The sequence below is a fragment of the Hoplias malabaricus genome, chromosome X1 (genome assembly GCF_029633855.1).
Source record: "Hoplias malabaricus isolate fHopMal1 chromosome X1, fHopMal1.hap1, whole genome shotgun sequence".
Classification (NCBI taxonomy): domain Eukaryota; kingdom Metazoa; phylum Chordata; class Actinopteri; order Characiformes; family Erythrinidae; genus Hoplias; species Hoplias malabaricus.
Genome location: NC_089818.1, coordinates 78,527 through 106,503, shown reverse-complemented (window position 1 = coordinate 106,503; position 27,977 = coordinate 78,527). Strand labels below are relative to the sequence as shown.

At 40.8% G+C, this 27,977-nt stretch overlaps 1 protein-coding gene across 2 annotated transcripts; it reads right to left on the bottom strand.

The window, feature by feature from the left end:
* Positions 1–434: 434 nt before the first annotated feature.
* Positions 435–25,238, bottom strand: LOC136675611 (protein dopey-1-like). Of its 2 annotated transcripts, XM_066652252.1 has the most exons (38): positions 25,009–25,238; positions 23,731–23,923; positions 22,822–23,003; positions 22,507–22,677; positions 21,807–21,996; positions 21,411–21,509; positions 20,438–20,537; positions 19,364–19,473; positions 18,074–18,188; positions 17,529–17,649; positions 17,319–17,438; positions 17,020–17,107; positions 15,802–15,831; positions 14,838–15,056; positions 12,912–13,407; positions 12,483–12,757; positions 12,118–12,270; positions 11,814–11,914; positions 11,339–11,604; positions 8,934–11,037; positions 8,417–8,528; positions 7,766–7,948; positions 7,476–7,601; positions 6,813–6,947; positions 6,588–6,643; positions 6,355–6,459; positions 6,180–6,246; positions 5,764–5,908; positions 5,578–5,657; positions 5,189–5,298; positions 3,234–3,383; positions 3,095–3,156; positions 2,571–2,723; positions 2,206–2,342; positions 2,027–2,082; positions 1,639–1,803; positions 1,383–1,512; positions 435–1,274 (listed from the first exon to the last, which is right to left on the bottom strand). In XM_066652252.1, the coding sequence occupies exons 2-38, from the start codon at positions 23,866–23,868 to the stop codon at positions 972–974; spliced, it is 7,353 nt and encodes a 2,450-aa protein (XP_066508349.1). In that variant the 5' UTR covers positions 23,869–23,923; positions 25,009–25,238; the 3' UTR covers positions 435–971. The 2 variants fall into 2 exon arrangements, with proteins under 2 accessions (XP_066508349.1, XP_066508350.1); XM_066652253.1 differs by lacking the exon at positions 15,802–15,831.
* Between the last annotated feature and the right edge of the window lie 2,739 nt (positions 25,239–27,977).

Genomic DNA, 27,977 nt, shown 5'->3' with positions numbered 1-27,977 from the left:
GGTTAAAAAGATCTATTCTCTGTTGTGACTATCCAATAGCATAGCTCCCGTTCTACTTTCAGTGATATTATCGAGCAGTAGCATTCTTTGGTCATTGGTCCTGCACAAGGTTGTTTAATGTACAGTATGCTCCAAGACATGCTGAAGTGATCTGTTCTTCTGCAATTATTGTTTAATCAAATTTTATTTCTAGTGCTAGGCCTGGCTTAAAATTACCCTCCTACTCTACAGATACAGATTCCTTCTCCAGGTTTGACTAGTAGTACTGTGCCCACATACGATTATCTAGTTTTAGGTCAGACAACCCTGGGAAACACTATCTAATAACTCTTCCTAGGACAATAAGGACTCCACTACTGCATTTGCAGCTTTAAATGCATCTCCACACCTGAAAATATGTGCATTAAGCAGTACACCTGGTAATCAAAGCTCAGGTTTATTTCAACAGGTCAGTAGATTCTCAGTGACAGTTTTGTTCTTTCTAAAATCTATACAAGCCACGACTCATGATCTCAGAATGATTTACATCATTAAATTTAAACTGTGATCAGTTTCAGAACTACAGGAATGGTACATCAGTGCAAATCCAGTTGTTTAGTCGGATCCTGAGGTGTGCTACAAGCTCAGAGAGAGGGCTCTTAGAAATATGTTTCACAACAATTTTAAAATGATATGTCTCTTCTGCTAATCAGCACAGTATGGAATGGCAAAGAAAAGTCACATTATTCAGAGGGCTAGCATACTCTGCCCCCCAAATACAAAATAAAAGTCTTTAACTTAAATAGTACAGGCTTTGGAAAAATACAGTAATTATAAATTAAAAAAACAAAACATGTACAAACTTTTTATTTTAAATGTTTGATCCCTCTATTTTTTTTACTCATTTAAAAGGTGAGGTGTTAGTGTTTTTCCACAGGTCAGAGTTCATTTTTTTTAATATCATTGTAATCATTATTATTTTATGTGCCAAGTCACGTTTTGATGAGTCCTTCAAGGAAGTCTTTCTCCACCATCTCCTCAATGTGCTGCCGGGCTCGGCTCCAGAACATCTTCTGGCTCTCGGGTTTGGTGTGTTTGTGTGTGTGTGGTGTGTCCGAGGGCGCAAGGACAGGACTGGGGCCTGAGCGGCTGCTGGCTTTGCTGCTGAACACCTGACTGAGGAGAGTGAAGAAGGGAAGGAGCTGCTCCATGCTGCGGATCCCGTACAGAGTGAGGGTCAGTCGGCCCGGTTCCCACGATAACGGTCGGCCGCAACAGTCCTCCTCAGGGTTTTTCTGGTGGGAAATTTTGACTTATCATCATTGTGAGAACTAAATTTCTCATTTCTACATGAGTAACTGTGTAATCAACTATGGACCCAAGCCCTCAGTGACTGTGTTTACCTTTGCTTTTTTCCTCAGCAGCTTGGCCAGTCTGACTACATAAGGCTTGAACTCTCTCTGATGAGTCCCCTGCCTCCGAACCTCCAGACCAGAGTCATCGGAGGCTTCTGGGATAAAGGCCCAGCGATACCTGCATTAAAAAGAAAAACAGGCATGGAACACTCAGTTCCCAGGGTGTCAAGTATCAAGGGACACATTTACAGGATTTAAATAAATAATAAATTTGAAATTTAAAGCTGTAGATCTGGTCACAAACATCTGGAATTGTGGCAGGCTCTCAGAGGGCAGGGCTAAGGCCAGGTCCAGCAGCTTGCAGGCAGACAGGTAAAGGTTGAGCCAACGCTGGCTGTTGTAGGAGGTAGAAAATCCATTTCCTCCAGAATATGTTGTCTCCAGCCCTGCAACAGAGGGACCTGAGGTCCTACATACAAAGACATACACCAGTATGGTATCATGTATGTTGTAAGACTCATTGCTCATACTGATACTTGATACTGGACACTCTAACTCTAGGCTCATAAGTAGCTGCACCAGGTGGTCATGTTCCTTTGGCAATGTTTTCCTACTGTGATTATACAAACTGTAATCATGTAACTGAATGCCCGCATAAAGCTCTTGTATGGAGATGAAAATTGAAGTGTTACCTAGTGATGTCCTCATCTGCAGTGAGCTCCTGTTCCATCAGCAAAAACACCTGGACCTATAGAGAAAAGGCCGTAGCCACAGCTTAACACAGTGCTACTTAGGTTTTTGAACATCTCTGAATCTGAAATTGTTACAGAAGTATGAGTTTGTGTAAATGTGTGTGTGTGTGTGTTCTCACCAGCTCAGTGATCATGGTAGGCCACAGAGAGGTGAGATGTTGTGGAGACATACGCAGGAGCAGAACTCTGAAGAACAGAAAAACCTGTGCATGCAGGATAGGGACCTGGGGCAAACGCAGACTCTCCACCAGTCGCTCTGAAACACACAAAAAACACACACCTTTTTTTTATGAAAGGTCCCACACTTGTAGTAAAACAGAGAAAAACAGGGCTACCTTGATTTCTAGAGTGCTTTTTATAAAACACGTGTTAGATATAGGGCTATAATAATCTCTGGATCTTCTTTCTTAGTGTGTGTGTGTGTGTGTGTGTGTGTGTGTGAGTGTGAGAGAGAGAGAGAGAGAGAGAAAGAGAGAGTTGTTACCTTGTATATCTGGCAGGTATTTCTGGTACTGGTCCACCTCACTACTGTAAATAGTGAAAGCAAGACGTTTCAGAAGCATTGCTCTCTGCTCCAGCTCTGCATCTCGATTAGTGAAAAGGTTCAGGGAGCTGCTTTGTGCAACTGCCACACGCGCTAATGAGGAAGACACACACACACACGAAAACAATTACACACTTTCCTATAACCACTTAATAACCTCTCTAACAATATGAGGGCGCATAAGGATGGTCCCTGTAGAAATTAAATGGTAGTATGTCATCCATTATACCCATAGTGGGGAAAAAGACACATTGTTTACTACAGAAGATACATACTATAATACATTACATGAAGTGTAGAGGTCAATATAGCTGTCTATTGCTTTCAGTATAAAGGAAGGGATCATTTGTAGACAAAACAACTTTAAATGATAGTGGTGGCTAAGAGCAAGGACCGAAGAAGGAATCATGATTACATTTCTTTATTAATGGAATAACCATTGGTAGATTCATAGACACACTCACTCATTAAATCCCTAAACGTAGTCTTATCATGGGTCATCAGATGGTCAATGATGGCTCTCCAGCTGAAAGAATCGAAAAACTGAGTCAAAACAAAGTAACGGCCCTCAAATCAAGTTAAAATTGGACTCCACACACTCACTGGCTGACACAGGATGAATCCATCTGAAAGAAGGTGTGGTCCATAAAAAGGTCAAAGGCTTCTTTTTTCCAGGCTCGACGTGTGTACTGATATCCGCTCAGGCTGCTCAGCAGTTGGATGCATGCTCTGTAACTCGGTGCATTATGGGCGCTGGCATGAGGAAACAACAGGAATACAAACAGCATTAAACATTTAAACACCAGAATTAACAACATCAACTCCTGTCAAGGGTTGTTTATGCTGTTCATGTTTACGTCACTTACAATCCCTGTGCAGTCTGAAGCACCACACAATTTGGATCAGGCAGAAAGGAGTTAGACAGCTTCAATGTTTTCTAGATTGACTGAAGTGGTACCACATTAGAACAAGACTACACTTATAATGGTTTATAAGGGGTTTACAATTTGTCTATTAATGGTTATTAATTACTTATTAAAATTCACTAATAATCATTTTTGGGCGGCACGGTGGTGCAGCAGGTATTGTCGCAGTTACACAGCTCCAGGGGCCTGAAGGTTGTGGGTTCGATTCCCGCTTCGGGTGACTGTCTGTGAGGAGTGTGGTGTGTTCTCCCTGTTTCTGCGTGGGTTTCCTCCGGGTGACTGTCTGTGAGGAGTGTGGTGTGTTCTCTCTGTGTCTGTGTGGGTTTCCTCCGGGTGACTGTCTGTGAGGAGTGTGGTGTGTTCTCCCTGTGTCTGTGTGGGTTTCCTCCGGGTGACTGTCTGTGAGGAGTGTGGTGTGTTCTCTCTGTGTCTGTGTGGGTTTCCTCCGGGTGACTGTCTGTGAGGAGTGTGGTGTGTTCTCCCTGTGTCTGTGTGGGTTTCCTCCGGGTGACTGTCTGTGAGGAGTGTGGTGTGTTCTCCCTGTGTCTGTGTGGGTTTCCTCCGGGTGACTGTCTGTGAGGAGTGTGGTGTGTTCTCTCTGTGTCTGCGTGGGTTTCCTCCGGGTGACTGTCTGTGAGGAGTGTGGTGTGTTCTCCCTGTGTCTGCGTGGGTTTCCTCCGGGTGACTGTCTGTGAGGAGTGTGGTGTGTTCTCCCTGTGTCTGTGTGGATTTCCTCCGGGTGACTGTCTGTGAGGAGTGTGGTGTGTTCTCCCTGTGTCTGCGTGGGTTTCCTCCGGTTGACTGTCTGTGAGGAGTGTGGTGTGTTCTCCCTGTGTCTGTGTGGATTTCCTCCGGGTGACTGTCTGTGAGGAGTTGGTGTGTTCTCCCTGTGTCTGCGAGGGTTTTCTCCGGGTGCTCCGGTTTTCTCCCACAGTCCAAAAAACACGTTGGTAGGTGGATTAGCAACTCAAAAGTGTCCGTAGGTGTGAGTGAATGTGTGTGTGTCTGTGTTGCCCTGTGAAGGAGTGGCGCCCCCTCCAGGGTGTATTCCTGCCTTGCGCCCAATGATTCCAGGTAGGCTCTGGACGCAGCGCGACCCTAAATTGGATAAGCGGTTACAGATAATGAATGAATTAATGAATAATAATCATTTTTAACAGTGACCTGCTGTTTGCCAAATAGTGAACCCACATCCATCCACACTGTTAAAGCTCAGATGTCTGAATACTGACCTTACTTTGTCTTCTCCATCAGTCGACATTAACCCTGTCTGCTTCAGCACATATTTGTTAATAAGTTTAACTATTTAACCACAACGTTTCATCAGTTAATCCCACGTACAATGTCTGTTTAGACACTGATGATAGCGTTGTGCACCTAATGAATAAATTTACATCCTCAGGTCCTTCGGTATGTTCTGACACTTTCGGTATTAGACCAAAAACAGGTCATTGTTTTCTTTTTTTATCTCTGTGTTAAAAAAATATATATATGAATTACCTTTAAGGTGTTTACAGTCTAATTAATAACCATGTATTAATCAGATTTTTAAACAATTTATAAACCTCTATTAAGTGTAGTCTTTATTTAAAATGGTAGCATGAAGTAAATGTCTGCTAATGTGGTGTGTACCTGTGGTTGCGGAGGTAAGGAACCACATAGTGCATGATATTGACCAGCAAGGGAATCACTCTCTCTTTCTCATCACTGTAGAACACCATGTCCAACAGGTGAGCCAACACCTGGAACACACAAATATATTATATTTATATGATTTATGTGTTTCTTATAATACACTGTTGTAATACTGGTGTTCATATGAAACCCAAGGCCAATTCGAACTGAATACAATGCACTGCAGGCAGTGTAGGAAGTGAAAAACTTATGTTACGCCTTAAGAGAGGAAACTGAATGATGCCATTGTAGTGGCAGAGTATAAGGGGTGAATACAGAATAATTAAATATCCATCACAGAAATAATTATTATTTTATTATTAGTGTGTTGGTGTCCAACATGTTACCTCTGCTAGCAGTGTGAGGGCGTGAACACTGTAGACAGATGGAGTGAAATTGGATGCCTCCATCACTGTGAGCATTAAATCTGAAACACACAACAACAGACACACACACTCACGTGAGACCTTTACCACATAGTCATGCAGACCAATACAAAATAGCAACATTTACACCCAGATGTCCTTTTATACCTTCAACATCCGTCTCTAAAGTGGCTCCATCCACCACGATCTGAGGAGAAGGCTTGACTTCGAGGTTCCTCCTGAGCCAGGTGGTCTGCTCCAGGGAAGACCCAGCTATAGTGCCAATCGCCTCCACGATCTTATGGGTCACATCCTTGTAAATCAGTGAAAACGTGACATTTAAAGGTGTAGAAAATGAGAGGAAAGGAAATGGTCTTGGTTGCATTGACATACACAGTATACTGTTTTTAAAATTCCACACTTCAGTTTGTGGATGAGGAGAATGGCAGTGATATGAAAATACCCAGTAAATTGTTGTTAAACACAGCTCTGAGGTCAGGTTTACAATAAGAAATATAAATCCAATTAGGTCTGACAATGTGAACGTAGCATTTGTTTCTCAGAAACTGATCAACTTTTCTAACCTGTAGCTCCCGCTGGTCTTTCTTACTTTCCAGAGTGGGGTTCTTCAGGATAAACTCATTCAGAACTCTAAAGGGAACCACAGAAACGCACTTCACACGTGAGGTCATAGTTTACAGTTGGTCAACAACAAAATTATTGAGTGTAAAGGCTCTTGTGCTTTTTGTGCGAGTTTACCCCAGAATAAGAAACTGTCCTGGTGCTGGAAGGCTGAGCTGCACTGAATCCTTTAGCAGTGCAAGCAGTGAGGGCCAGCTGTCTACCAAACTGGACACTGGAATTCTGCAGGAGACACAGGAGAAACACTCTGTAATGTGCATAAGATCCACACAATCATACAGAGGGAGACATGCATAGGGACATGTATATACGAAGTGTAAAAGGCAGCACGACCTTTTCATTTGACTCACCTCTGAACATAAGCATAGAAAAACTGAAGCATGCAAACCTCAAGGGACAGATGTTTCTGTGGGAAGAGACAAAACTGCAATTAGATAAAGGAATGAAATCATGGAATACCATATTTCCCCTTTTTATTATTAACAGTTTGATGTGGAATATAAAGCAGAACTCAGAGGGGGTGGAAATCAATAAAAGAATGGCCATTAATTTAAATTCAAATTTGTTTTTAAAACCTTTTCTTTGGCGATAGCAGGTGGCTGTTTGAGGACTTCCTTCACTGTCTGCATCACAGTCTCTGTTCTCATGGCATTTACTGAACGAACCAGATCCACAAGCAAGAGCTGCTCCTCACTGGCTGTGGGAATCACCTACAACACAAACACATACAAGAGATACAAATTACCTACAGAATAAGCAAGAATATATAATCCTATATTAGTTTGGTCTAGTCCAATCAATAGAAAAGTTTCCATCCGCAAATATCTACCAACAGATTTATGAATTAACTACAAACTGTCAGGAACTAAATCTACGTACTTTGACTACTACTACAGAGATGGAAGGTTCTCTTCATTTTTGCCGTGTACTGTCGTGTTTCCCAGTCCTACTAGCACTCATTCATGAGTTCTATGAACTACATTTCCCAGGATGCTCCTGAGGAGCTCTCTCCTGAACCCACCATTCAGATTATCCTACACCAGTCTGGGTCACCGGAGGATTGATTCCCTACCCCTGTGTTCCCATTACTCCCATATTCCCTATGTTTTTCTACTCACAGCTTTTAACGTTTCCTTGTTTCCTATTCTTAATTTTGACCACTGCTACTCCCTTAAACATTGATTAAACCTCCATTTTTACCCTCAAGCACCTGATTTTGTTTGCAGCATTACATGTACCTTGTTCCTCACCGGTGTTTTGACCTGTTTCCTCTCGTTCCAGACATAAGCAATGGCGGCCATGAAGTGTGTTCCATGGTTCATGGAAACGGGACCCAGAAGCTCCAGGATCTGCTGTCGGAGATTCTGGTAGAGCGTAATAATAATATGAAATAGTATGAAAATATAATTCTAAAGTATTTATTATGATGCATTTCATATTTTTTGTAGATATATCAGTCCCTCAATAAATAAAAAAAAACAAGCCAGCTCATAATTAAAAAAACTAGTCCAGGTCAATTCCTTTCTACCTTGGTGGAGCCCAGGTTGATGTTGGAGTTGCAAGCAGCAGCAGCTCCAGCAGGTCTTTCTGAACTATCGGCCAAGAACAACACATTCCAGAGCAGCGTGACCGAGGACATGATTGTGTGGAGGATGGACAGGATTCCAGCTCGAGCCTCTGCCAGGTGCTTCTGGTCCACACTCACCTGGAGCTGCAGAGGAAAAGGTACAGGATGCACACAACAAAACATAAACACATATTCGTATGGAAGATCACATCCACACAGATATCAAAACATTTGCTAAATATCAAAACCCCAAATGGTAAACACACAGCAGTGTGATAGAGGCAATTTAAGATGGGGAATCTCTTTATCATTATGTTATGCTGCATGATAATCAGGGGTGGTGGGATAGTGAGGGAGAACTGCTGTTAAACTGTAGGCTGCTATGATTTTCTCTGCTTCCTGTTTAAACAGAAAATGTCAGAAGTGGGCAAAATATCACTTTTGTCTTTAAAAATGATATGACAAACAACTGTATGTATGTAACTGTAATATGATCAAAAACTAACAAAGCAACCATGGTTTTAAAAGATTCAAAATTGGCAGAATATTGCAGTAGTTCTCCTGCAGTTTAAGGATTGTGTAAAAATAAAAAGGAGGATCTTGCACCCTCACCTGGTGATACTGAGAGGAAGGGTCCAGTAGACAGTAGTGGATGATGGCAGTCATCCCCTCCAACACAGTGAGAATGAGATCAGGGGGAATACACAGTGCTATCCACTGGGGCCTGTGAAGATACACATGACATAAATATATAAAATATATCAATATATGTATGACATTGCAGACATATGTGTATACATTGAAGACATGAGGATTACTCAAATTATAATGAACGAGGGACATCCTCTAAGGCATTCTGCATTCTGCCATCTTGTGGATAAACATTGCCATAATCATATGTGCAATAGTGCTCTTACTCATGAGCAGCGTTCTAAGCTAATTTTGTAAACACTAAACCGTTTATTTACATTTAGGTGTGTTTATTAGGTGAACAACATATTTCCTCGTGATCAGAAATTGAACATGCTGCAAAGGGCACGTGGCATGTTCAAACAAGGTCAAAAATATATAATTTATTGTCCACCAGTAACTATACCCATGATATTCCCACACATCCCTGAGTCAGTACCTGGTTTCTGTGAGTCCAGTCTCATAGCGGTATTGCTGGATGAGGTTGTCCAGGTTCCTGCAAAGCTGCAGCGTGACCGAAGCCACGACGCGGCGCAGAACTCGGCCCATGTACGGCAGTGTAGCCGTGATGAGGCTGATCCACTGCGGGTGCATCTTACAGGCATGGTGCTGATGTAGCGCTCGGATCACAGCACACAGGAACATGCCCTGGGCAGTGATTGGCTGGCCTGGCAGGTACTGCAGTGAAGCCATTGGCTGCTGGGGGTTCACATGCTCCACTTCACCTCCAATGATCTCAAAACCACTGCAACTAGCTCCACCACCAGTAGCTCCACCCCCTGAAGATCCAGCCCCCTGGAGCCCAGTATCTCCACCTTCATCACTGGGCACCAGAACATGATGCTCTAGCACCACCAGGCTTTGTAATAACCGCAAGAGCTGGGACTGTACAGCACTACATCCATCCAGCTGGTCTTCAGACAGGTTTATAATGCTCTCCTCAGTCATCCCTTCCTCTACAGCTGCCATATTAGAGCCTCGGACCTGTTGCTCATGCCACTTTTGTGCGCTAAAGATAGAGGAGAGCAAGCAATGTAGTGCCACTTTCTGGACCTTACATTTAGACAGCACATCACTGATGAAACTGGCAAATCCTTTAGCTGAGCCACCAGTCACTTTGGCAAGCTCACAGAAAAGCAGAGTAAGCACCTCTATGCTGGTCAGCTGCATGGCCCGATTCCCGGCCAAATCTTGCGCCATTGCCGTCACGTGTGCCGAGTAGTAGCTGCGTAGGAAATAGAGGCAGAGTGAGATCACGATCTCCAAGTACATGGCGCTGCGGAAGGAGTGAGAATGGGAGTCCTGCGGGATCGGGCAGTAGAAATCTTTCCCCATTACTGAGACACGATGACGGGCCAGAAGGTTCTGCAGCAGAGAAAGCTGAGGAGTGTAGGTGTTGTTAATGCTCGTAGTGCTGATGGCGCTGACAAATCCAGCTGGGGCTGTCCGTAGCATTGCGGCTATTGCTGAGAGTGCATGTAGGGTGCGAGAAGAGTCGTAGAGCTGAAGGTAGAGTAGAACGTGTTGGTAAAGAGGATGGATGTTGAAGCGGGACGGGGAGGTTGAAGATCGAGATGCCGAGATTCCAGAAACTCCACCACTAGGCGACCCCACATCACTCTCAATCTCAGATACTTCACCTTCCCCACAGCTGTACCAGTTCTCCAGGTCCAGGCTGTCCCCAAAGAATATGCTGGGGGGTCGACTCTTGTCGGCCTGGTTTGCCTTCCGTCTCTCCTCCTCTTTTCTCTTGGACTTCTTGACCTTGGGCTTGGCTCCAGGAGACTTGTCAGCCAAACGCTCCATTATCTTGCCCTTGAGGCTCAGTTGGGTGCTGCTATGGCTCCGTTTGCGAGCCTGGAGGTCATCTGCACATAGGCTTTGCTCTGGTGTGCCCCGTCCACTGCTGTCAGGCAGTGTGACAATGGAAGGAGAGGAGCTGTGCCTGGTTATTCCTTCATGAGGTTCATCATTTGCAGTATCTGTAGAAGCCACAGTCAGGAACTCTAAAGTTCCTCCGGCAACAAGTTCAGGTAACGTTAAAGCCTGGGTGCCTGGGAATGGCCCTAGATTGACCTGTGGCTCGACAGATATGTCTGAAGAGGAGTTAGAGCTGTCAGAATCTGTTTGAGGCCACGCCTCTGGAGGTGAAGGTGTCCCAGCCGAACTTCCTTCCACAATCTGCACGACTCTGTCCACCAATTCTGCAAGAACAGCAGAAACGGACCCATCCAAAGAATCCTCCTCCAGAGAACCAGCCAGATCCCCAGCATTTACAGCAATAACAGTGCCATCCAGTTCATCAAAGCTCCCATTGTCCACAGTGGAGGACTGGGAGCCACTGGAATCAGAGCTCTGGGGCTCCCCATGTTGGTCTGGAGGCTGATATTCTCCACACAGTTGTAGGTTCTCACTGCTAAGGCTCAGCAACGACAGACTGTCGCTCAGAGGGTTGACCGTCAGGCTGAATGGTTCCATGTCATCCAGGGGAAGGCCTTTGCACTGCACTACTCTCAGGTTATCCCCAGACAGTCTGCAATATGCTGGAGGACATACAAAATCAGTGAAATAAAGCAAGAAAGCAGTCAAAAACACAACATTTAGGGATGAGTCATATAAGAGTACAGTAAACGTTAGGGAATTTGTTGTTTGTGAAATATTATACTTCCAGAATAAACCATTTTGGATGTATCTAGAGTAAACAGGCTTTTTGTCTGATGCATGATCTTGAGGACTAAGAGGACTACATTCATAATCTGCCATTGGATGGCACAGAATCCTACAAAAAACACAAAAGAATATTAGAAATCTATTCTAAAAGGACTAAAATAAAATAACACATACTGTCAGAACAGGCTGCATCCCCAATGCAGGTGAGTTCAGTTGGCTCTGGTTCTGATGGTTTGGGGAAAGCTCTGGCCCAGTGGCGCTGGGCTTGTACACGCTGGATGGACACACGGTGGGTTTTAGGATGAAGCAGCAGCAGCAGAAGTGGCTCCAAAACTCTGGCAATATCATGCCTCTGTAAAACCTGGTTAAGCCAGGCCCGGCCCACAGCACTTGCAGAACCATCCCAGTAACTCAGACTGTCCAACATGATGAAAAGAGACCTGTGTTGGACAAAAAAAAACAAGAGGGAATAAACATTGATACCTCTAATACTGCATGATGACCCATTTTATTATGATCAAGCATTTGCATACGTACATAATAGCTTATATATGAAAAGTGGGCTTTAACCTAAATCATATTTGCATTACAAATGTCCAAAAATAGCTAACTTCAACCGAAACATATGGTAAGCACATTAGGGAATTACCTGTCAAATGTGCGGCTGAAGGGGGACGATTTGGTGATGTTTAGGTCTCTGGTAAGGTGCCACAGAACAGAAAATTTCACATGGGCCTCCAAGCGAATCCTCTGAAAGTATATAAGAGAAATAGAAATTGTGTAAATGTCCTATAGAAAAAACAAATATTCTTCACAATACGGCAAACATACAATTAATACCTTTAATACCTTTAAGAACATTTGTCGCATTTCCACTTGTTTTTATTTTCTTAACACCTGACAAAGTAGGATTCCTATCAGTTTACTCTATAATAAAATGCACGTTGGCCCACCTTGTCACGGTGCATGAGCTGCTGGCTGATGACATCCTCACAGATGCTGGATGAGGGAACAAGGTTGTGAAGCTGATAGAAGAGCTCCACACTTCGTTGGTGATACTGAGGAGTCGACTCCCCTAACTGCTCCCAAAGAATCAGTGCTACACTCTAGAAGATAAAAAAGAAAAAATTGGAACATTTACAGAGGGTTCTACTTTCTGTGCAGGAGACTACTGCACAGAAAAAGAAACAGTGTCATCAAATGCTAATCACCAAAAGCTATGTGCTAGCAGTGCCCTCTTGTGGTAAACCTTCAGCCTGCTAAACATGATTGAATGAGGTGCTCACATGGAAAGAAAATAAATAAAGTTAATAAGCACCTTAAAATAATCTGTTTTCTCAGCTATGTATTTCAGGATGCCCTGGGTGAGTGGTGGTCTGATCACTACGGCAACGCGGCCCTGGCTGGGGCTCATTGGTTGGCTGGAGTCGGGACTCCCCACGCGTTCAGCCGTAACCATAGCAACAGACTGTGTCAGGCCCACCAAGTCCATCACCAGAGAGATGGCTACAGCCTGAATGCTGAAATCTGTCGCCGAGCAACAGGCATCCATCAGAGTCTGCAGCCACAGTGGAAGGAGAACACTCTCACCATCTGGACACACACACACACAGACACACACACACACACACACACATTAACTTTAGTGCTGTACTGATGTATTTAATCGATTGTGAAATATGTCATTGTGAATTAATATTGTTGAACGTTGATAAATAAGTTGCTTCCAATTACAGTGTGTTCTCACCTGCTTGCTCTTCTCTGCTGGGAGAAGACTTCAGGTTGCCTTCAGCAATGTACACAGGGAAACTGGAGCACTCCAAAAAGAGCTGACAGGCAGCAGTGAATGCAGCCACACTCTGCTCATTCTGCTCAGACACACACTCGCTCTCCTCAGGCCCCATGACCCTCAGTGTATCCATCTTCGAGGTGCCATCACCTGGAGCGATGTAGAGCTTCACCAGGCTGCAGAGGAAATGCTGGAATTGCTCCAGACAGCGCTGCATCACCGGAGCATCCTGAGGTTTACTGTGCGGGGCAGAACCCAGCCCTCTGTGTTTGGGTTTCACAGGCCCAGGATCCTCACCTTCTGGAAGCTGAGCTGTGTCAACTTGCTGCCCGTTCTCTGCCTGGTACTGAACAAACTCGGAGAAGCCACTCTCTGAAGAACGACTGTTGGCAGGATTCTCTTTCTCTTCAAACACATCCTCAGTGACTGGAACATCTAGCGCTGGCTGGAGAGCCTACAACAGGGAGAGAACCCTTTATTATCCCAATATTGATTTATAAGATCTGTCGGAGAAAACAATGTATATAATGCCGATAATATATACATTTATATATATATTAATAAATATTTCAACAAAATGTTTTTTTGTGTGTTTAGTACCAAAGGAACAGTCTAAAATGTCTGGTATAAAATACTTAAGCCCAATTGGAGCTGGATTTGTTTTACCAGAGGAAGGCCAGTAATGTAATTTTAAGTGTTCTGAGTGGCTTCAAATATCTTGGATCAATAACTCAAGACACTGGCATCAGTGTTCGCCTTCTAATGTAGTGTATTCTGGATAAATTCTTGAAATGGAGAGATCTAGTTAGTATGAAGTGAACAAGATCATTTCTACTGGTTCCCATTACACTTAATTTAATGTTAACGCTTTAAAAAGTCTGTTAATACCTCTCTTCCTCACAAGTGAGTGGACAAGCTGCTGCCCTATCTATGTTCATAAACTCCAATGCACTTCACTCCTTTCCACCTAGCCCAGTCCCAACAGGCTACGGAACAGACAGCCAGGACACCACACTTCAATGGGTCCCAGCATGAAGCCCTGAGGAACCCCGGAGTGGGACTCAGGTGGCAGTTGAGCTCTGGGGCTCTGAGGGACTTTGGAGCTTTTTCACTGAGGTCGGATGGTGCGTGGACAGGTTTCACGCTCCAGCGGAGTGGATCTGCCCCTTGGGGACAGGGAGTTAGCCGATTCTCCTCAGAGACAGAGGGATGCAGCTGAGCACGAATCACTCAAACCTAATGCTTCTGTGCTCTGGCACCACCAGGGAGTCTGGCATGGCTTTCACAACACATACACACTCACACATACTCTAACACACAGGCTCAGTCAGGTAGGAGACAGGCCACTGCACATGTACCCTCACACTCCAGTTAAAGGCCACTGAGTGAGGGACCTGGACCATACGGCTCACAGGGACAGAGGCATGCAACCACAGGCTTTGACCGGATGGTTGTTTCCGGGCCAGAACCCATAAAGACCAAGCAAGAAAGCAAAATTGGACAGACTTTTACTGTTGGGACAGAACTAAGCACTCTGGTGCCAGCATGCTTCAGGAGAAAGGCTGAAAGTTCACAGTGTTAAATGCCAATAACTTTCATGTACAACCCTTTTATGCACAACAATTTATGTACAGTTAGTTTTTAATGTGTGGCAGCATATCTTGTCAAATGCACTTTACTCTAGTGACTACCAACATCAAACTCTTATATTAAGCTTTAGTTACTGTCTGATAATTTAAAGACCCCTTTGTTGAGTTCTGCTGGGCGGTTGTGTACAGCACAGTAGCAAATAAACAACAGACAGGAACTGTAATAGTTTGCACCCTGTTGTTTGGACAGACATTTGGCATCTTTAGCTTATACACAAACATTTCTAAAACTCACCCGGCGGCCCTCGTGGTCCCGGGCCCCTGGTGTGTTGATAGGTGTGAGTGTTAGTGGGGAGACCAGTGGCGGCTGAACTTTGCTGAGGATTTTAGAGCAGAGACGCAGGCAGTGTGTGAGTTCCCTCAGACACAGTGCCCTCAGGTGGACAGTCAGAGCAGAAACCATCCGCAACAACAGCTGGGGCAGGTGCTCCGTCTGGATTTCTATATACGTCTCCTACAGACAGCGGGTGAGAGCCATTAACACATGTAGTCCATCTTTGTTTCAAAATTATGGAGAAAAATAAAACATTTAGCTCCGATATTTTTCCGTATTGAATTACACTAGGTTTGTGTTGTTTGTTACAATAACAGATGTTTTAAGTAACAAATTAATTAGTGCAGTTTTATCTATAAAAATATATTCTATATTTCAGGAACTAATGAAAATACACAAACAAAATTTTACAGGTTAAAATTGGGTGTGAGATTATTTCTGGTAATTATTAAACATGAAACATAAAAGGTGATTCCACATGCTTTGACCTGAAAGTGTAAAATTTTGTGCAAAGCTCTGATTTACCCTTCAATAACATAATGAATACAGTGGGATCCATATATATATTGTTGTTGTCCAATTAAAAACATTTATCTCCCAAAATAGTATCTTTACAGGAGAACTGAAAAAACTTTCTTAACTTTCAACGGAAGTCACGGTAAAAGATTTTATTCCATGTGTTTATTCCATGTGGGAGCATTTCTATTGGTCCATTCATCATGCTATTTTCACATAATGTGAAGGACAGCAGCTGTGTTCAAATAATAGTAAACTAAAAATCAACAAAAATGGAAAAACATGTCTCTAATTGGACAGTGACGATATATAACCAGATCTTAATCTATTGGTAAAGCACTGCATGATTGTCAGAAGAAAAGTAGGCCAGTATAAAGAGAGCTGAAGAATAATAAGGGCAGTTCCATACCTGGCAGATTACTCTCATGCTTCTAGTGGGCTTTGAGGAGCAGAGAGAAAGACAAAGAGAGATAGAGAGGGTGGAGATGTTCAACCAGAGAAAGGTAAGCAGAGTGTATGAGCAGAAAACAAGCCAGTTTAAAATCTCTTAAAGGAAGGCTGCAAGTTCTCCCTCTAAAGTTTGCAGATAAAGTCACTGTTTGATCTACAGAGCAAAGAGAAATGATCAAGGCTTTTCTACAGAGCTTCAGCAAAGTGGAAGGCATGAGATTATTCAATAGCAGGATGCTAAATTAGGCTCGCTAAATTCAAAAGAGCTCACAGAGTATTTTCGCATTGTGTAAAAGCATTGTTACATTATGATGCATCGTTCTAAATGTGTTGTTTCAGTTGAAGTGGCTCTGAAATATTTGAATTCTTTCAATGAGGTGAAATGTGTAATTTAAAATTCAAACGTTCATGGCCACTGCTGAGTAGCACTAAAATGACAATTGTTACTTTATTCAAAAAATAACAAAAGATCAGCATTTTTTTAAATTAATACCTAAATATTAGGTATTAATATATTCACGTTCAGAACCACTAACATCAAAATCACTGTCTTTCAATCATCTAAACCAAAGCTCACACATACTTTTGGTGACAATATAATCCCCAAAAGCAGAATAAAGTTATGCACATGCTTTTCCCGTGCTTATCCTTAATGGAACCTGTTACAAATAGCGTGGCCAATACATACTTCTCGCGTCCCGTTTTCAGAATACTTCAATTTTAAGGTTTTTTTTCGTCCAATAAAATGAAAACGGTCATAGTTCTGCTAGGCAACAGTTACACTAAAAACACAAAATGAATGGGAGAATGATTGAATTTTGAATTACAATTATACTTTACACAAAAAAGACCTAATATATTCAAGCTCATTAATTCATTCATTTTCTGTAACTGCTTCATTCTATTCCAGATTTCACTGGGTCCAGAGACTACCCGGAATCACTGGGCACAAAGCGTGTCTGTGTGTGTTTTATGTCTTTTGATGAACTGAGGCCCCATACAATGTGTGGTCCTGCCTTGTTCCCAGTGATTCCAAGAGTTTTCAAATAGAAAAACAAAACTGTGTGTTGCTTTTATCGTCTGTAACGCACTATGTTACCAGATCCACTAGATTCCGTTTCATTACAGATTAATCACTGAAAAGATGATCGTGATAATGAAGTTGTGTGTTATATACCAGAGAGACAATGTCCAACAGGAAGTCAACTAGCTGACAGAACTCCACAAGAGAAAGAGCTGAGGCCTCAGAACCACTCTGAGTTCGCCTACGGAATAGAAGCAGAAAACATTTTATTCAGGATCTCTATTGATGTAATTTAAAAAATGCAAGATAAACATATAAAATGTGCCTTTTGATAACATATGTTCAATATAAGGTAATACTAATAACGTACATCGCCTTGCAATGTATCATTTCATAAATATCCAAATAAATAAAACACTCCACTGAAATAGATCAAAAACTTTCAGACTCACCTGCACCCCTCCTCAAACCAGCGCGCGATATAATCCCACATGTAGTAGGGCTCAAAAGAGTTGAATAAAAGGTTGGCTGTTTTAATGAGTTCAGCTGTTTTCTTGTTTTCTCGCAGTTTGCTACAGAATACAAACATATTTATTATTTAATATTCAGCAGTGAACACTAGCTGTGACCAGCAGTGGTGAGTGGACAGATCTCTGCTGTACCTGCTGAGCTGAGTCTGGTCTTTACTGAATGGGTTCTGGTTCTGAAGGTCCAGTTCGACTCGGCACTGTGTGTGCAGTGTCCGAAACACTTCTATAAGGACATCTTCTAGGATCGCAGGGCCTACAGCACCCGGACAGACACAGTATTTGTGTTGAAGGTAGACGTTTCAAAGATTACGTGGTAAATTCTACATTTTTGGTGTTATATTTTCCATGCAAAATGGGCAAATGTGCAATTATTTGTCATTGTACAATGTATAACAAAATGTGTCTTCCATATTAGACCAATCTGTGGCAGTGAACACACACACACACACACACACACAAACAAACACACACACACACACACACACACACACACACACAATCTTTCACATGTGGTATCCAGCTCTATCCAGTAGGCCATATTTAAATAACATAACAATAAACTTTGTCAGTTTGAACATATATAATACTGTCTTTGTACATTTTAAAATGAAATATATGAACAGCATCCTTATTTTTTAGAAATGGAGTTTATGTATAAAGTATTATGACAGCTGTACCAAGCTCTGGTTTGTCAAGGAGGCTGATCAGGATGCGGAATGGCTTCAGGTCATGCATCAGAGCGCTTTCCTCTTCTCCACCTGGAGCTTTACCCTGAAGTATCCCAACCATGGCCTGGACACAACACACACACAGACATCAAGTTAAACTCAAGAAATAAAATTAGACTGAACTCAATTGTCCTCCAATTGGCACTGTATTAAAAGGGAATGTCAGCATGTTTATATTATACTATCTTATACTGTGGCATGAGGTTAAACTGTTCATAAAGACATAAAGATATACGTGTTATATCATATACCTTAATACATGGTTGATAAAACCACAAAAAAGCACGCAGCCAGATTCCCTTGACATTAAACATTACACTGCCTGTAACATTCAAGAGTATGTATAAACATCAGTATGTGTGTGTTTGTGTGATATAAAAAAAAAAAAAAACAATTTCACGCTCAAGCTACCACACTAAAGCATCAGAAGCTCAGTGCAGTAACTAAAGCTACCAAATGAGGGCACTCCAACAAGTGCTTGGAACCAGGTGGCATAAAAGAAAATAAACAGATAAATAAAAAATAAAAACTATAGCTCCCCCCCCACAAACGAGAAAAACTCCCCCTGAGGAAGCTCACTGCCAGGCCCAGGAGGAGCGAGATGTATCAGACTAGTGTGTGGTTAAAAGCCAAACCCCACACACAAGCACAACGTAAAATCTCATGCAAGAGTGGTCATCTGTCATTGAGGGAGCGAAAAAAATATATATATATATATATTTTTTTTTTTTTTTTTTTTGATCCTTAAAACAAAATAATCAACCAAAATGAAAAGATTATTTAATTCATCTTCGTTATAAGATATAAAACAATCAAAACATTTAAAAAGCACTTCTTCACATTAAAAAATATTTTTTTATCCTTGTCTTATGATAATGTGGAATTTATTTGTGGCTTTATTGTACATTATTTCAATCGAAACTGTGTATTACTGAATAAAAAAGTAAATAAAAGTAATAAAAGTGCCCTGCAGTAAGAAGAATGAAAACATATAATATTCAATACCCAGATTGCCTTATATATGTAAACAGGAAAGCTCAAGTCTCATTGCCTTGCGCCCAGTGATTCTGGGTAAGCTCCAGACCCACTGCGACCCTGAACTGGATAAGTGCTTACAGACAATGAATGAAGTGTCATTAGTTATATCAACAATTCAGAATACATTCATTTATCATTTATCCAAAAAATTATGCTAGAACCCTTGGTGTCGCTGTGTATGAGCGTAGTGTGTGAACGAACCTGAACCAGCATGTCTTTGGAGAAGGTGTTGAAGTAGTGTGTGGCATGCTCCTCCGGATTACTGAGGCGAGTGTTGCGAGGGCCTGTTTTCACACCGTTATTATCAAAACCTGTAGAATAACACACAGAGAGAGAGAGAGATTTATAGAGACTGCAGAGAGAAGCTTAAAGTCTTTGTAACTTATTTATCAGAACTCAAAGACACAGATATACACACAAACACAACCACACACATACACACTTACCACAAAAGCCATTCCCAGTATAAGGTTTGCACATAAAAAACAGATCAAATAAAGATCAATTCTAAGTTCACAAAGTGCTTGTGCACAGAGATGGGCACAAATACATTAAAAAGAACCTTGTTACAAATTACAAATACCTGGTCATCAAACGTATTAACATAAATCACTAAATGGGGGTCTTTTTAAGAATACTTTTTAAGGAGTAATACATTTATTGAATACTGTTCTTCTATTTGAAATGGAATGAATTTTTTTTTATTTCTTTATTGAAAAATAATATTACATCCAATGGGCAATGTGTGCTAAATTGAGAGTGCAGCATATAAAACTGTTGATGCTGGTTGCTAAATAGTGACTAATATGTACCAAGAATATGAGGGCTCAATTTACAAATCTCTGAAAATAAAAATTCTACTCAGTGTCCCCAGCGTGCTCCATAGATTCAGGCTAAATAACATACAATTCCTTTCTAAACTTGGGAGAAAAAATGTATTTTCTGAGAATAAAATGACATATTAAATCATGCATATTGAGATTTTTAAATCCACAAATACAAATAATTATGTTACAGTGTACATCTTATTTTTTCTCAGAACATTTTGAATACATTTAAATGAATTACTGCCCATCTCTGTGTGTGCACACACATTTATTTTTACTAATCGTGTTAACGACCAAACTGAACCCAGTGGTAATAATCTTAGCTCTTATAATAAAAACAAAAAAAAAATCAGGAAGAGACATTGTGTGTGTGTGTGTGTGTGTTTGTGTATGAGAGAGAGAGAGAGAGAGAGAGAGAGAGAGAAGAAAAAGAGAAAGAGAGTCTCACCCAGTAGCCAAGCATAAAGCCTACGGTTCAGAGACATGTCTCTCCTCAGAACGACGTGCAGAGCTGCAGACAGGATCCTGATCATGTCCGGTCGAGTGGCCTGAGAGGAAATAGAGAAAGAACAAATAAGTAACAAGTTAAACATGAATCCAGGTCCAGAAACCATTGCCATCAGTAACAATGAGAGATGGTTATGACTGTCACTCCAGTAGAGTAACAGTGTCCTAACTACAAATAATGCAAGTTAATGACATTATAAATGGAGCATTCTATTTTTAAAATCAATACAGCTTTTTATGCTGGCTGTGAGCATCAGTGCATGACGCAATAGGTCGGTATTAATGGGGGTATTAATGGTCACCCCATTTCTATTTCTGATATGTTGTGCTTACTAAATCATTTTACTTGTAGATTCTGATATGACACGCAGACATGATGCTTATAGTTAGGGCTGGTCGATACAGCCAAAATTTATATCACGATATATTTCTATATTTCAGTCGATATAATATAATTCCGGTATCGATATGAACAACATAAAAGCCACAGAAAAACTGCCCAGAACAAACAAGAAACATCAAACAAAAAACTCTTGGCTTTGTCAATATTAATATTTTTAAACTAACTTTAAAATTGAGGGCAGTGAACTGACTGTAAGTCGGTGACAGAGGCCGTAAATAAGGTGTATTGAAAAAAAAAATCATAAAATATCATATCATTGTTACTGAAACATTTTATACTGCAATATACATTGATATTAAATTATTGTCCAGCCCTACTTGTAGTGTAAACATACTGAAGGCTTTGCAACCCAATACAACACTAAAATGAACCCAGTTCCTTTAAAACAAACTTAATAATAAAAGAGTACTTGGAGGAAAAACACTTTAAAACACAACAATTTAAATACTGTGTTTTTACATTTGAGGAGCCACTGAATGAATGGAATTTTAAAAAATGAATGAATGATTACCTGGCTCATGTGGAAAGGGAAACAAAAGAGTATGAGGTCAAGTGTGCTTCTCTGGACTAACACACTGGAGTCCTGGACAGACGTGCTGACAGCCTCCACCTGCGAACACAGAAAAACAAGTCAAAATGAACCAATAAAAGGCATTTTGCCATTAGGGATATGCAGAGATTATTTAGGACTGTTTATTAATGTTTGTATGTTGGTCTTATAACGTAAACAGCATTAAATAACTTCAGGGGGTGCTCAAATATTCATAGCATTAAGTGCCACATTACAGTATACAGTATATAAAATACTGTAGCATTAATAACAGCAAGAGCTCTTTAATTTATAAACACATTTTAAGCATAACAATCATTACTGAAGTAGATGTTTTTCAGAATTGAATCTACGCACCATGAGCTCGATGTCACTCCCCATGATGTACAGCTGGTCCTCCATTGAGAGCTTGCGATTAAGATGCAGTAGGACATAGCTGACCCCAGGCAGCCTCACAGCCGGACTGGTCAGGATGCTCCCCCAGAGGGCGCTATAAAACGCAGGCTGTTCCACTGCTGCCGCTACCTTCTCCAGCAGTGTGTTCGTCCTTCACAGATAATGAACAAGATTCAGTTATGTTCAATGTACAAAAAAAGGTCATTGTCCCAAAGTACATTTTAAAAACTGTAGATATAACTGCTGACAGATGTAAGCCACCTTCCTATTAATTATCTAGTCTAAATTTGATACTGACTTTTTTTTTTTAGCACCAGTGGAACAGTATAATCTGGAATATCCATTTTGTACTGGACATTGGAATTGTCTGAGCTTTTTCAGTTATATTCTAGACTCATTGGTCTGTGAATTAAAATCTGAGTGAAATCTGATATCTGACACAGTCTGACCAGTCAGACTGGATTGAACGCAGGATTGTTGTGACTTAAGGATGGCACGTCTTGCCTTATGTCTCTCAGTGTACACACAACCGCACTATGACTATGACAACCAACACATGTGACTACAGTCTGATCACACTAAACACAGTTGGTCATTTGTAACTTATGATGTGCACACGGTCAAAATTGGATTCAAGAAACAAATCTTATTGCCCTCTAACCTGTCATAATACTCAGATCCCTCCTCCAGGCCGGGTAAGACCCCCGTCAGAAGTCCCTGCAGACCAGGCTTCAGTGTTTTTCCCAGGGGCAAGTAGTATGTCTCATACAATCCCAGCAGGACAGGCTTTACGGACATTGCGGCATTGGACAGTAAAGGGAAGAGCCCGGAACTAAGGCAAACACAAAGATGAATCAGATATGCCAGGACAACATGCTAACTGATGTTAAACCTATCGCTGTGTTGTTGTAATATTCCCCTGTACATATAAAATGGAAATTAAACATAAACATTTATCTAGAAAGAGAAAGACTACCTGTAAAGGAATAGGTCTTTAGCCAGCCGTTTTGGGCCAATGATTTTGAAAATGATCTCATAGGTTTCCAAGGCTTTGCGGTGGACTCCACTGGGCAGCGCTGGGTGAAGGCACTGGGCCAGACGTTTACCAATTGTGAGCTTCTTGGGCACAACCTGGTACTTGGCATTGTTCTGCAGGACCTAGAGGGTACATGAGGAGCAGAAGAAATATCTTCTTTTACTGCAGATATACAACATAGTTAAGTAAGGTAAAAAAAAAATTTATAAAGACAGAAATATAAATAATAACCAGACATTAATACTTTAACAACTAATGTATTTCAATAGAAACTCCTGATACTTATAGTGTTTTCCATTGAAAAATTCTGAGCTAATATTGATAAGATCATGGTGCTGTTTAAGTCTTTTCTGAATGGAGGGCTTCAAGAGCTTACCAGTCTAAAAACAAGCAGATATTATGTTTATGTTCTGTTCTATTATTGTATAGTGCAGTATTACATCGTTAGAATTTATAATTGTTGTTCATTATTACACAGATAGTTCTCACACCTTTAAGGAATCCCTGTGTTTCTCAAAATACCTTGCTATTTATCCATGAGTTAGTTATTACAGTGACATAGCACTTATCTCAAATGTTTGGCAACCATTGTTCTACTGATAACATTTAGAAGATAATGGAACAAAAATGAATAATTCAATTAATTTATAAATATCCACGTCTTTCAAATGTAACTTACACTTTCAAGATACATCATCAGTCAAAACCAGGAAATGGGATTTTAGAGAAAAGGCTTTAAGGTTATTAAGCAAGTTTACAACAGATGATGCAATGGTTAACGTTTCCATTTTGAGGAAATTAGTAATTGCAGTAAAATTGATTTTACAAGACGGAAACAGGGGGAGGGACCTTGTTGAGCTTGCCAAGCGCTGAGATGAGATCAGCCCATTCGCTGGAGTACTCAAAGTTTTTCAGTGCTTTGTCTACAGCCGCCACATAGTTCCTGTATTTAGAGTCACTGAGCAGCTCCACCTCCTCAGCGTTCATCCTCCCAGACGCTGGCACTAACAGCCAAGTCCAACACAAACCAAACACATCACACCTGCAGGGACAGGGGGGGAAAAGATCACCAAAGTTAAGACCAGGTGAATGGAAAAAATCATACAAGATGGTGATTTACGTATAGAATAAAATATATGGAAATATATAATCACAGACTGGCCTCTGAATCCAAACAACACAGCTTCTACTTAAATGAATACGTGGATATTTCACTTATTTTCAAGTATTAAAGATATTTCTGTGTAATTTCATTGCTGAGATGTAAACAGAGTCATTCAAAGTATTCAGATGTGAATCCATGGACCAACCAATGAAACTGGTAACACTTACAGCCTAGTCTTCCTCACTTGGGTCTGAAAGAAGCCATGCCCTCCATTAAACCCACACTGATCAGCAGTAACTTTGAAGCCACCTCATTGTTTCTGCACACACACTGTCGATTTATCTTTACATACCTTATAGTTGAAACCTTGAGGTTTTACCATTAAGAATATAGTCCACTTGTTGCTTGCCAAACTTTGTTTGACCATTTTCGCCCTCTACTTTAATGGGACACCCACAGACCCACCACAAATTGTAGGTGTGTCTAATGGAGTAGGCACTGAGTGTACACTGTGTTTAAAACCTCCAGCATCACTGCTCTGTCTGATCCACCAGTACCAGTGCAACACAATGACACACAACTGCCACTTCTGCAGTGCTTAGAATAATCCACCATCCAAATGATACTTGCTCTGTGGTGGTCTTACATGGGCCTTGATAATTGAAGAACACAGTATGTGGGGGCTATCACAGTATGCAAAGACCTACATTGTGCAACTATAAGGTCAGAGGAGCTGTTAAAATGCCAGTGGGTGTAGAAACAAGGAGGCAGCTTTAATGTAAGGCTTTCTCAGTTTAGACTAATATTTAAGTCTGAAATCAAGCCTGTCTAAAAGAAATGGGCTCATGGATATTCCAATTGGACAGTTACAAAGGCAGAGGTGTTCATTGATTTCAAAGCACCATTGCTCAGGGTTATTAAGGTATGGTTATAAAGACACAAATACTCACTGTTATAAAGGTAGAATTACTCACAGTAATAAAGGTGGAATTATTCACTGCTATAAAGAGAGAATAACTCACTGTTATACAGACAGAGCTGCTCGCTGTCATAACGGCGGAGAGCCGAGGTTGAGGTCTCTGGTTGGGGTTAATGAAGGTGCTGGTGCTGGATCTTGTCTTTCTTTTCACCGCCGTGTTTCAGTGGAGAAAGCGGACACTGGACTTTCCCACAGAATAAACCCCAAAATCCGCGGAAAACACACGACCACCGACGGAAATATTGGGCTAAGGGTTCAGAAAAAGCCTAAACACCTGTCTTTCTTTTCATTTGTTCGGTTTCATTTCTTCGCTCTTCTGTGTTTATACGAGCCACTGACAGCTGAGGCGCACGCGCGATCACTTCCTGTACACCTTTCAAAATAAAAGACATCATGCAGTGGGACTTTTCATGTGTCCAGATGCATGGATGTCCAATTGCACAATATAATAATTGTCTGTTCGTCTGTCTATCTATCTATCTATCTATCTATCTATCTATCTATCTATCTATCAAAGAGTTTGGGACTCCAATGTGTTTAAGCGTGAAGCCTTTCATTGGAGCCACTGCTGCTTTGCTTGTGCTAAATATTTGCACATGTTGCTTTATTTTGCTTGTTTTGGTAATTTTTCTCATTATAACATTTAGAGTGTTTTATTTTACATTCAATATATAGATTAAGCTTTATTTTTGTTATTTGTGATTGCGTATATTGCATAATTACAAATTTGTAATTTAGTGTTTGGCTTAGCTGTTGCTTTTTTATTTACAAAGTTGTTTTCCTTTTGATTTAATAGTTATTTTATTATTATTATTTTATTTTTTATTTATTATTATTATTATTATTTTTTGTGTGTGGTAATTGTATTCCTTCATTTGTACTTTTGGGAGGTTCAGATATATTGGCTGTATCTTCCTCCTGAGATGATTTACTAGTTCAGGGTGATTTTCAGCTGATTGGTATTGACGTATTATTATTATTATTTTCTTGTAGAGTAACTTAGTGACTTAGTGTCCTGCCGGTGACTGAGAGCCAGAATCCACTTGTCCTGCTGACAATAGTCATGATGATGATGACCATGTTAATGAAGACGCACTGCCCAAAAGAGAAGCACTTGAGAGACAGAGAAGCCACAGAAACTCAGGCTGGTGAATCATATGAAGATCCTCAGATGGAGAACAATAGACAAACCAAAAGCACAGCAAGTCTGAGGAAGAGGAGGGGGAACATGCAGAAGAGAGAAAGATGGAGGGACAGAGGAAAGCAGAGTGATTAACTCAGACAGTGAGGAGGAAGAGGAGAGGAATATCAAAGAGGACACTGGGAGTGATGATTATGAGGAGGGAAAGGCAGGTATTTTCATAAAAGCACAGTAAAAATCTCTATCACCATCAGTTTATGAGTAACTGAGTAATGTAACAGTTCTGTAAAACATTTTAATGTTTAAGCAAACACAATACAAATTGGTATACACAAACATACATCAATAAATACTACTGTAGTGTCCAAATGGTCTCCTGTCACTTCAGCCACGACATAGTAAGAGGTCTCTCTTCTCACACAGACTTCAGGTTCATTAAAAGAGTAGGTTTAAAGTTTTATTTGAAGAATTAAGGCTTTCCAAACAAGTGTTAATTCTGAGTGATCCTGTGTTACAGGCACGACTGACCATCCCAGAATATCCACATTTTTAAAGCCTTTATTGAACAAGGAGGGGTCAACACGTGGCTCCTCCTTTTCTTTCCCATATACACCAAATCCATTGATCATTATCTCCAAATTACATGACTGTTTTAGATTGCTAAATATTCATTATCTATTACAGCGTTATCAACAATTTTTCCTTTATTTTCAAGCCAAATTTTAAAAAATAACATTCACAGGATGTGTTGCTCAGGCCTCAGTAAAATCTGGCCTTGAGATGGTCTTCTCTCACAGCTGCCCTCTCTCCTAAGATGGCAAAGTTGATAATAAAAGTAAAAAAATATCTGTGTCTCAAGCTTCTGCCTTGGATCCAGCAGGTGCTTTGATAAAAAGACTATACGTTTTTTGTAAAAGCCTTTGTTGATATATAAAGCATATAAAGTGTGATGTTTACAATGGGCTCAGAGTGAACCAGCTTCAAATTTTCACTGTTATTAATTATGATTTATTTTTATTAAACACCATTATTCCTTTAAGTGAACACAGCTGGGGTGTTACAAGCCTGTAATAATGAAGGGATAATTAGTGTATTTACCTGTTTAATGATTAAGTTAATGTTTTATTCATTAAGTTCCATCACTACACATAGCCTTTCCATGATGATAGATGTCTTTACGGTAAAGACTATGTACTTTTCACTGTAAAAGAGACTTGGATGTGAATATGTTTTCATCAAAGATTTGGGAAGTATCAGAAAATTCAGTTTAAAAGTCTTTTGAATTTTTTCAAAGATATTTTGAGAAATTGGTAATGAGTCTTATTCACACTGTTGTCACTTATGTAATTTATGTGGCAGTAACAATCAATAAAGACAACAATCTTGGAATATAGTGGCATTTATGAGCACAAACCTGATGCAAAAATACCTCCAAATTTTTATTGCCTTTCATGAACATTGTACATTAATTAATTATATTATATTATTTATTTATTTATTTATTTATTCATTCATTGTCTGTAACCCTTATCCAGTTCAAGGGCACGGTGGGTCCAGAGCCTAAATGGAATCAGTGGGCGCAAGGTGGGAACACACCCTGGATGGAGTGCCAGTCCATTACAGAGCATTGTGCACATTGTACAGTTTGACCTTAATGACTGTGGGTTGTGGATGTCACAAAGAAGCCTCACTGTTGTATAAAATGCCACTTTCAGTCACTGAGGCCAAGTTTACCCCCATCCTCTGCACTGACTGCTGTTTAATTGATTGGTGAGTTCAACCATTACTGTATTAAACCCCCAGAAACTGACACTCCATCTTTAGAACTCTTTGCTATGATGTCACGCTGCCATGTGAACGCCAAACATTTT

What these genes read in the sequence shown, in the direction of transcription:
- LOC136675611 (XM_066652252.1), bottom strand. Translation starts at nt 23,868, where the DNA reads ATGAACGCTGAGGAGGTGGAGCTGCTCAGTGACTCTAAATACAGGAAC. An exon ending in GGAGTGACATCGAGCTCATG is followed by an intron (nt 21,510 to 21,806) that starts GTGCGTAGATTC and finishes CTGTGTTCGCAG; the next exon opens with GTGGAGGCTGTCAGCACGTC. An exon ending in ATACCTGCCAGATATACAAG is followed by an intron (nt 2,343 to 2,570) that starts GTAACAACTCTC and finishes TGTGTGTTTCAG; the next exon opens with AGCGACTGGTGGAGAGTCTG.